This window comes from Chelon labrosus (genome assembly GCF_963514085.1).
Source record: "Chelon labrosus genome assembly, chromosome: 21".
Taxonomy (NCBI): Eukaryota; Metazoa; Chordata; class Actinopteri; order Mugiliformes; family Mugilidae; genus Chelon; species Chelon labrosus.
Window position 1 is genome coordinate 3,890,625 of NC_140354.1, and position 10,544 is coordinate 3,901,168.

General features: G+C 40.0%; 1 protein-coding gene and 1 long non-coding RNA gene across 2 annotated transcripts; both read right to left on the bottom strand.

The window, feature by feature from the left end:
• Nucleotides 1-433: 433 nt before the first annotated feature.
• On the bottom strand, nt 434-2,100 carry LOC311506761. The gene is made up of 3 exons (XR_014699702.1): nt 2,020-2,100; nt 1,679-1,711; nt 434-1,394 (listed from the first exon to the last, which is right to left on the bottom strand). It is a non-coding gene; the product is annotated as an uncharacterized lncRNA (long non-coding RNA).
• A 2,051-nt stretch (nt 2,101-4,151) lies between these two features.
• LOC311506128 (uncharacterized protein) lies at nt 4,152-9,423 on the bottom strand (the record flags this gene model as incomplete). The annotated part of the gene is made up of 6 exons (XM_084570010.1): nt 4,152-4,433; nt 4,551-4,649; nt 5,210-5,386; nt 5,812-7,008; nt 8,081-8,199; nt 9,374-9,423. 6 exons carry the CDS (start codon nt 9,421-9,423, stop codon nt 4,291-4,293), a joined length of 1,785 nt encoding a protein of 594 aa, XP_084426136.1. The 3' UTR covers nt 4,152-4,290.
• Between the last annotated feature and the right edge of the window lie 1,121 nt (nt 9,424-10,544).

The window sequence follows — 10,544 nt, forward strand, 5'->3', positions numbered from 1 at the left end:
CACCTCAAATAATGAATACAAGAGAAAAAGGATATTAAGTCTGCACATATCATTAGTTATTATTTATATATGTTGTTGACTGAGTTCTACATAATTTTCCACCTTTATATAAAGAACGTTTTCCTTGTTAGTATTTAGGTGGCACCCTTTGCACATTTGAAAATATTGACAAAAAAACTGAAATAAGTCCTGCAAGCCTTGTTATAACACCAAATAAGGGAATATGTCATGTTTTACATGACGCTGTGCAGACGTACAAAATCCTATAACGGTAATCCAAAAAGACTTATGTATTCAAGTAGGATTTGTAGCTGGGGACCTAGAGACCCCAGAAAAAGCCTATTATGTATGTTTTATTTATATTTAGAATGGTCAGTTATGGTAAATTTGGGTTTTAAAAACTTAGAAATACACAACCATTGAAATTACTGAGTGAAAGCTGTTTATCAATAATAAAAAGCAAATCTGTTGTGTTTAAATAGATTTATTTCCATACACACATTCTCTGCAAAAAAGATATTTTTTGTTATTATTTACAAAACCCTCACACACTTATAAAATAGTGCACTGTCTCAGAACATACATGGATAAATATACACAGAGAGAGAATGTTCAAAAGAAATGCAAGTGATAATTGGCACATCTCAGAGGCAGTCTTTTTCGCCAGCTTTGCGTAATGTTTCCTATTTGTCAAGCAGACAATTAAAACAGGCACATTTTGCAAGTTCAACAAATACAGAGCTTTAGACTGCTACAATATAAATCCCTTTATAAATAACAAGGGATCCAGCCCCGTTAGTCGTTTAAGATGAGATTTTCTTTAAAAAAAATAATCACACCCTTAAGAAAAAAACCCAGTAGTCCCAGAAAGTCCATACTCAATTTACCTTTGATTGAAACAGGTGGTAAACTCAGCACACACTTTAGTGCAATTAAACACAAGAACCTGATTTCTTTAAAGCATAGAAAAAAAAAAAGTCAAATGTACCCCTAAAAAACATTACTGAGTAACAGCGACATCTAATGGTTATAATCATGGAGAGCAGACATGATGCACACGTCACTTTTGAAAAATGTTCAAACATTCTGGTTGTATAAATGAATCTCTTTGGCGAGTGTCCTTTGTGAGTCATATCTTATCCAAAAAAGTTAAGAATGTAAAGTATGTTTATAAATAACCTGGTTCTGCTCAGAAAATGAAATGTGCCTGTTGTTCCAGAGTTTAACGTCATTTTGATCCCTTGTTCATCCCTTCTTGATGTTTTTCAGTTTTTCCTCTCGTCTCCTGGTAAGAAGTAAGGATTCTCGTGGCCTTGAACCAGATATGAATAACGGGATGTATTTTTACCTTTGAAGGTCTCCATTTCCTCTGGGTTCAGATCGTACGATCCCGACTGAAATGTCAAGGAAAGCTGTGTGTTAGTTTCTTTAAACAGAAGTTTCTTTCCACAGAAGCCATAAAAGCCAAACAAAGAAGTAAGTTCAGTCACCATGGTGGACTGAAAAGCAGTTCACAAATACTCCCAAACTACCATCAGATGAGTTTATGTGAATCGTCGTGTGGTGAAGCTTCCCATCACCAGAAACACCAACACCATTATTTTCCCTGTGGTCAGTCTACATTATTTGCCAGGATCATCAAGGCAAATCAGAATCCAAAAGCAAAGCCGGGACTTACCTTTTTCCATATTTTCTCCTTTAGCTGAAAGCCCTAAAGCAACACACTGGGAGTCAGGCAAAGCAAGGAGCATGGGACGGGCTACGTGTTAGCTGCTAATTCTGCATGATCGGGTTAAATGTATCGCTTTGAATAGGATTCATCATCTTTTCAAAATAATATAGAGAATGTTGATTTGCAAGTAAAAAACGAAGAATTAAAACTTCAGTAAATATGACTCCATGAAAAAAAAAATTCATTTTCCAGGCTAATTGATTTCGAGGGTGGTTTTCTATATGAAAGATTGTGAGTTGGAGAATTGAAACGACTGAGGCGGCTGGAGAACAACGGCGATAACTCACCAATCCGTTGCCGTTTTGCCTTTTGTTGACGAGGTCATGAGTGCTGCCCCCTTCCTGCATCTCTATGGAAGGAGCTGTAGGAGATGGGTCCCACTTTGTCGTGGCTCGAGGAAGGCGAGTGATGCCAGTGGGCCAGGGCTCGTTTGAGGCACCTGATGAGTATGGACTGCTGCTGTATTCGCCCTTGCTCTTTGAGCAACTCCTCCTGGAAATAGAGAATGGAAAATGGGTGATAATGACACTGCTGACATTATTTATTATTCTTAATTTTCTATCAAACAATGAACTGATCCTTTTAATGAATATTGTTCAAGGAGCCACAATCTGATATATCCTGTACACTGTAGGATCTATGAGTTAATTCCACATACATCCTCCTACTGCTTTTTAAATGCATGCACGTATCTTTAAGTCTTTTAAACTGCAAAGAAATGTGTAACATAGTTCAAGCTGTACTTGCAAGATTCAGACTACTTTATTCATTATCTTCTGTTCAATATAGAAAAATGACATCAATACTAGGGCAGATAATGTTATTACGATCAGTTAATCAGTTATCAGATAATGTTATGACGATCAGTGATCTTACCAGCAGAAGTATATGAGCAAAGACAAGACAAGGATGAGCAGAATTCCTCCTAGTACACAGGATATGACCACAACTGCCAGCAGGGAAGCTGTGAAGTCAGAGATTAAGACATATTTAGAGCTCTGTGAGTCAGTACATAAAATGCAGTTTGTCTAGCTACTGCAGCTGCATCATATTTAAAATAGCGCTGTTACTCACAGTCATTGCAGTTGAAGCCAGAATATCCAAATGAACACCTAAAAGAGAACACAAAGATATTCACATTTCAAGATTGATTAATGGAGCTTAACACTGAGTCCACATGGGGGAGCCAGTAATTTCACATCACCATGTACTGCACCACACACACACACACACACACACATTAACACACTGAGATATAGATCGTCAAGTACTCACGGTTGGCACCTATTGTCCACTGCCCTTTGCCCACTTGGACACGCTGCAAAAAGAAACACAATGACTTAAACACAGTGTTTGTATAAAATAGATAGAAATGAACAGCATGCCTGGTCGCACATGCAAAGCAAACAGCACACTGAGAGTCTCTTCATATGAATGCTCCATGATGACTATAAAAGCAGGCACATGCTAGTCCATTATGCTTTTCTTGCAAAAGGAACTGCATGAAACATTTTTCTGACCGAATGAAGGTCTTATTCTCTATAGCTCTTCTTACAGCTGATCTCCTTGGTCAGATCCCTCCACATCAAAGTAAAGCTGTGATTCTTCCAAGTGTTTCCAGGGAAACATCTCCGAAAAAACGAAATAAATTAGGGAGATAAATGAAGTAAGGGTTAAGGGTCGGCATGGAGAAAAGGCTTGAGCTCTTGACCTTGTACGTGAGTCCTGCTCCCTGTTGTTTCTCTGCCTCATTCCCACACAGAAGTATTTCATTGAGGATAAGCAAGTTTTGTTACAGTTTTCCTAACTGTAGGCCAGTTAGAAATATTTCACTTAGGCCTTCATCTCAGAAGATCATCAGCTATTTGAATCTATACATGAGGCTTTAATAATGTATTACACTATGCTAAAAACAAAAACACAGAAGACAAATACTAGAACATGTGATTCAAATCTAACAAAAGTCTTGATTGGGGAGAAAAACTATTACCTTGGCAACTGATATTTGAGTACACATTTTGGATGTAGCCATCTTGACAGGAACAAACAGCACGGCCATTTGTATTTGCACACTTTGTAGTTGAGGCATCACAAGGTAATGGCGTCTGCTCACACAGGTTTGTACCTAAGACAGAACAAATATAGAACAGATGTATGAGAAAAGCAATCTACACCAAGTAATAGTTTTGAGTCACTTGTACTGATCCACTGACTTGGCAGTACTTACGTGTAAATGTAGCTTTAGCCAGCAAACCGTCTCGCGAGTTATTGATAGCATTGTCAATGGACTGCTGAACCGATTCTTCAGAGGCATTGGTGTTTTCGAATATGTTATTCACAGTTGCCTGCACACTTCCTGGTCTGGAGAAATATAGAAAAGCAGAGACTTTTTAGAAATATTTACAAACATGTGCTATTATGTGTAGAAAAAGAGAAAACACTCACTCAAGTTGCACAACATCAGATCGTATATACCCCGGTTGATCTCCAAGTACATTTCTGAGCTATGAAACACAATAAAAATGGTTTAATGACTTAGAGAGGAGCGTTTTTGACAGCTACTCAACATGTTTCATGACTTTTCGACCTACTGCTTCTGTGATATTAGCCGCTGTCCGCTTGAATATGCTTGAGGACCTGTCGAGCATTTCAGTAGCAAATGTCAAGGATATGAGATGAAGCTGGCCAGGGAACACTTGGGCTAAGTGAAGAGGAGGAGAAGAGAAGGTGACAATCTTACGGCCTCCGCCCCATAATGATCTCCATTACAGTATGAACATATTTGCATCTGAACAAACTTGAAATGTTATATTCTTACCACGTGTACAGCGTCCATTCTGCAGGAAGCTACCAGAGAGACACTGGCAGGTGCCGTTAAGACACACACTTTCAGGTGGACACGGAACGGCAGGACACTCTGACAAGAGAAAAAATAGCCATTACACAACTGTCATCTCATTTTCTTCTCATGTGGACTTTCCACTAAAGGGCAGGATAAACAGTGTGCAGACAAAACAATGACATACCATCACTTTTTAAATTGATATACCAAACATGTAAACAAATTGTTACTTATTTACACATCCAGCATACTCAACATTATCATTCATTTCAAGTTGCGTTTCTGGTTAAATGATGCATGTGTGTCCTAACCCTCTCCCTCTCTGTCTCAGGTCTCAGTTCCACCATACCCATACCTCGCTTTTCTTTTCTTCCTGTTCCACCTTTCATTAGCGGACCCATGGGGACAAGGAGCCAAAGCGCCATCTACACATTTCGCCCCTCTCAAGCCTTCACTTCAAACTCTCACGTGAACTTCTTCATATGAATTAAGGTGTGGTCTTTGTTATTGAACTAGGTAAAAACAAGTTTCTTTTATAAAAGTCCCACTTTTTTCACCAGAAAATTGACACTCTATGAACTATTGATGTTATGGAGCAGCTACAACAAAAAGGCACGGTGGAGAAAGGCACAAACCTATATCCGGGCTCTGGGTCGTGACGGGCGGGGCTGCTGTGGTGGAGCTGCTGGTGGTGATCTCTGTTGATTGCGGGGTGCTGACATTGATGGTAGTACCAGTAGGGGTGGTGGTGTTGAAGGTGGGAGGCTCGGCCGAATGAGTTATAGTTGTGATCTCTGTAGTGTTGCCAGTCACTATATAATCAAAATTAAGAAACAATCAGTCCAACAATATTCAAACAGAGTAAGCAACCAGTGTCACCTAGGGTTGTATATGTAATGTTTCTGTATAAAGCTGCACAAAGCACATTTATTTGTCAAAATATATTATTATTCAACTGGATCTCAAATTTTGCCAATAAAAAATGTAAATGTTCAAATGCAGGTTTGCCTGGTTTGCAGACATCACTTTTCCCAAACCATGAGGTTGACATCTCCTGTTTTTAATACAATATCTCATCAAATATTAGATGGATTATCATTATCAGGTACAGGCCCACAACATCAAACTGCTTTGTCCAGGTGTGCTCATGTACCTCATTGCATTCCTTCTCATCTGCAGATCATAGTATATAATTTATAAAAACAGACATCAACAGTTATCATGCGGTTAGTATTACCTCCTGAGGTTGTTGTTGAGGGACTAAGGGTGGTGGTATTTCCTGTAGGGGGTACGGTGCTATTGCCTGGGGAAGTGCTTGGAGGGAGAGTGCTGGAGGTGGAGATGGAGGTAGGTGAAGAGGGTGAGGGTCCAACGGTATGTGTTGTGTTTGTGGTGACCGGGGAGGACAAAGTTGTGATAGTAGATGCAGGAGTCTCAGGAGGGGTGTTAGTAGAGTTTGTTAGTGTTGTAGAGCTTGGTGGAGTTACTGCGCTGGAAGTAGCTGTGCCATTGCTGGGTTGGGTGGTCGCTGGACTTGTGACATTGGTAGGCTGTGTGGTGGTTGAAATCAAAGTTGTGTTTGCAGTGGTAGTGTTTGTGGTTGGTGGAATTGTTGTGATGGTGATGGTATTTGTGGTTGATAGAATTGTTGCGTTTGTGACTGTTGGAATTGAAGTGTTGGTGGTGGTGTGTGTGGTGGACAGAATTGTTGTGTTTGTGATTGGTGGGATTGAAGTGTTGGTGGTGATGTGTGTGGTTGGCGGAATTGTTGTGTTTGTGGTTGGTGTAATTGAAGTGTTGATGGTGATGTGTGTGGTAGGCAGAATTGTTGTGTTTGTGGTTGGTGGTATTGAAGTGTTTGTGGTTGGTGGAATTGAAGTGTTGGTGGTGATGCGTGTGGTTGGCAGAATTGTTGTGTTTGTGGTTGGTGGAATTGAAGTGTTGGTGGTGATGTGTGTGGTAGGCAGAATTGTTGTGTTTGTGGTTGGTGGAATTGAAGTGTTGGTGGTGATGTGTGTGGTAGGCAGAATTGTTGTGTTTGTGACTGATGGAATTGAAGTGTTGGTGGTGATGTGTGTGGTAGGCAGAATTGTTGTGTTTGTGGTTGGTGGAATTGTTGTGTTTGTGGTTGGTGCAATTGAAGTGTTGGTGGTGATGTGTGTGGTAGGCAGAATTGTTGTGTTTGTGGTTGGTGGAATTGAAGTGTTGGTGGTGATGTGTGTGGTTGGCAGTATTGTTGTGTTTGTGGTTGGTGGAATTGAAGTGTTGGTGGTGATGTGTGTGGTAGGCAGAATTGTTGTGTTTGTGTTTGTGGTTGGTGGAATTGAAGTGTTGGTGGTGATGTGTGTGGTAGGCAGAATTGTTGTGTTTGTGGTTGGTGGAATTGAAGTGTTGGTGGTGATGTGTGTGGTAGGCAGAATTGTTGTGTTTGTGACTGATGGAATTGAAGTGTTGGTGGTGATGTGTGTGGTAGGCAGAATTGTTGTGTTTGTGGTTGGTGGAATTGTTGTGTTTGTGGTTGGTGCAATTGAAGTGTTGGTGGTGATGTGTGTGGTAGGCAGAATTGTTGTGTTTGTGGTTGGTGGAATTGAAGTGTTGGTGGTGATGTGTGTGGTTGGCAGTATTGTTGTGTTTGTGGTTGGTGGAATTGAAGTGTTGGTGGTGATGTGTGTGGTAGGCAGAATTGTTGTGTTTGTGGTTGGTGGAATTGAAGTGTTGGTGGTGATGTGTGTGGTAGGCAGAATTGTTGTGTTTGTGGTTGGTGGAATTGAAGTGTTGGTGGTGATGTGTGTGGTAGGCAGAATTGTTGTGTTTGTGTTTGTGGTTGGTGGAATTGAAGTGTTGGTGGTGATGTGTGTGGTGGGCAGAATTGTTGTGTTTGTGTTTGGTGGAATTGTTGTGTTTGTGGTTGGTGGAACTGAAGTGTTGGTGGTGATGTGTGTGGTTGGTAGAATTGTTGTGTTTGTGGTTGGTGGAATTGAAGTGTTGGTGGTGATGTGTGTGGTAGGCAGAATTGTTGTGTTTGTGGTTGGTGGAATTGAAGTGTTGGTGGTGATGTGTGTGGTGGGCAGAATTGTTGTGTTTGTGACTGTTGGAATTGAAGTGTTGGTGGTGATGTGTGTGGTGGGCAGAATTGTTGTGTTTGTGACTGTTGGAATTGAAGTGTTGGTGTGTGTAGTGGGCAGAATTGTTGTGTTTGTGATTGGTGGAAATGTTGTGTTTGTGGTTGGTGGACTTGTGTTTGTGCTGGTGTGTGTAGTTGGTGGGATTGTTGTGTTTGTGGTTGGTGGAATTGTTGAGTTTGTGACTGGTGGTATTGTTGTGTTGGTTGTTGTGTGTGTTGTTGGTGGAACTGTTGTGTTGGTTGTGTGATCTGGAGCAGGTGTGGTGCTTGTAGTTGTAGTCTCACTGGAATTCGTGGTATGATTTGTCTCTGGGTTTGCAGTTGCGGTTGGTGATGGAGAATGAGTTGAGTTGCCGGAGGTGATGTTTTCACCAGCAGTGACTCTCTCTGTAGTAATGATAGTTGTCTCTGTGTGGTTGGTGGCTGGTGTCAAAGTTGTAGCCGAGTCTGTAGTTGTCATGTTTAACATAGGAGTAGTGGAATTCCCTTCTGCTGTCACTCCTACAGTCAAAACAAAAGGACAGAAAACAATCAGGACATCACCTTCTCTCTCCAAGACAGATATAATGAGGAGTCCAGTTCTGAGATGCTGATTTCTACAGACTGACATACATGTCTACACAGAAAAGAAATTACTCTAATTATCCATCTTGGACACCCAACAAAAGAGACTCTCCTATTTTATTTTTTTCAAAAGCAACTCATATTGGGATGTCTTATTTTAAACACTTTTATAAAATGCTAATATCCCAGAAACATGTCAATGCACATGACAGCAACAGTTGAGGTTGTGTGTGTGACCAAGGCCTCTTTCTGCTTTGGTCTTCAACAACAGCAACAAAATATTATTTTTTCTCTTTAACTTTAATTTTACCAGCTAGAGGTAAAATTTGAAAGCTTAAATCCTCTGTGGGTTCTTCTCTACAAGCAACACCTTTCATGTACGACTACACTGATCTAAATTTTTAAATACAAAAACTAGTTACAGCTGCTTTACGCTGTCTAATGTCCACTAGATAGTTTATCAGACGCATTATGCATGCTAATAAGCTAGGCTAAATAATTAATTAATTAGCACATCAATGCACTTGTCTTCACACATATTCACAGACAATTGAGGTAGGAGTTAAACATGTAATTCAATCATTTGCTTCATGCAGGAAGCTTGTGGTGAAATAAATACATTGTGGAAATATATTATAAAACATTATATCTAGCACAAAAAGCAACTGAATGTAATTACATTAGAAATTACATAAGTCGGTTTTAGCTTTGTATTTCAGTATTTTCTGGTGGTTTCATCAGGACATAATAAAGAAGGATGTTATGGAACACACTTTTAAAAAAGTTTAATTTTGATTTGGTAGGCTGTCACACTGCTACACTGTCAACAGAATTACTTATGAAAATGTCTTTCTTGTATCTCTTACTGTCCGTACGGACATTGCTAAAAATAACAACACTGAAAAAGATTACGGATCAGTCACAACACAAAGATTTATGACTTTACCTTATCACAGAAACTAACGGTATTGTAATCAATAAACATGTAGCACTGAGTGTGTAGAGAATTAACAAAAGCCTTGACTCAACAGATAAGAAATACGGTAAGTGACGGCTATTTACAACACCACGATGTGTCAGTCACAAGTGCTGCCAACTTCATGTGACTTACTTAGGGGAAAGAGCTGCCTCTGTTAGTTTGGTCGTGACGCCTGTTCCCATTTAGCCCTCTCCCATTCTTCAGTTTGTGTTTATAGGGAAACAGAGGAAGCCAGAGGGCAGCTTGAGGAGTCGTACAAACAGTAGGGGGCGTTTGATTATGGCTAAGCCTGTTTATCCCAGCTCCTCATCTGTATGCATTGAATGATTATATTCAATGGCCCCGTTTTCAGCAGCCAGAGACGGTACATGCGACCAAAAGCCAGATGGGTGGACGCCTTACACAAACAGCTTTCTCCAGCAAGTCATCTCTAAGGCACAAGGAAGTGATGAAAAAATATCAAGACTAATATCGGATCCTGAACTTGATTTGATTATTTCCTGTATGCACAAGGCTCTGCATGACCTAATGTATTTATCACTTAGTAACCAAGACTCATTTAGAGAAGAAAAACCACAGGCTCCACACACCCTGCGACATCATACATTTATGAATATGATGTCCTTAATGCACACACGCACACATGCACACACACACACACACACACCTAAAAAGTTACATAGTAGGTGAGTAATAAGACAATGAGCAATGAGATCATATGGATGAGGAAGTGACAAAACATAGTCATAGGTGACATTTTAATGGTCATAAAATAAAGGAGTGTAACCGTTTGGTATTTACACATGAAGCAACAAAATGTGAGGTCAGTGCTGTAAAACACACATGTATCATTTGTGGTAGGCTCTTCTAGATTATACTAATCTTACTGGGTAACCAGAGATAGAGATTAATGAAAAACCTCTTAGATCAGATCGAGCCACTTTGATTAGCTCATTTTGTTCTCTCTGTGTAACATTTTTGTATCTTTTGCAAGGACTTCTGTATTCCCATGAATGTCTTAGTTGAAGGTTAAGTATTTCATCGTGCACCTCATTCCTGCACACATTAAATACTGTAGACCATTTTATCACTTTATATAAAAAAATCATCACATTTTAGCCATTTTTTAGATTCCTATTGCTGAAAATGAGCAGCCAGTTTCAGTTTACACCCCATCCTGTAGATTAGTCAGGTGCATATGACTGGTTCCACCACAGTAGCTCTGTTCCAAGCTATTGTCAGAACCAGCAGGCACTCAAGGCATTGGAGGACATTTTAGAAATACAGTTTTTAGCCATAACTC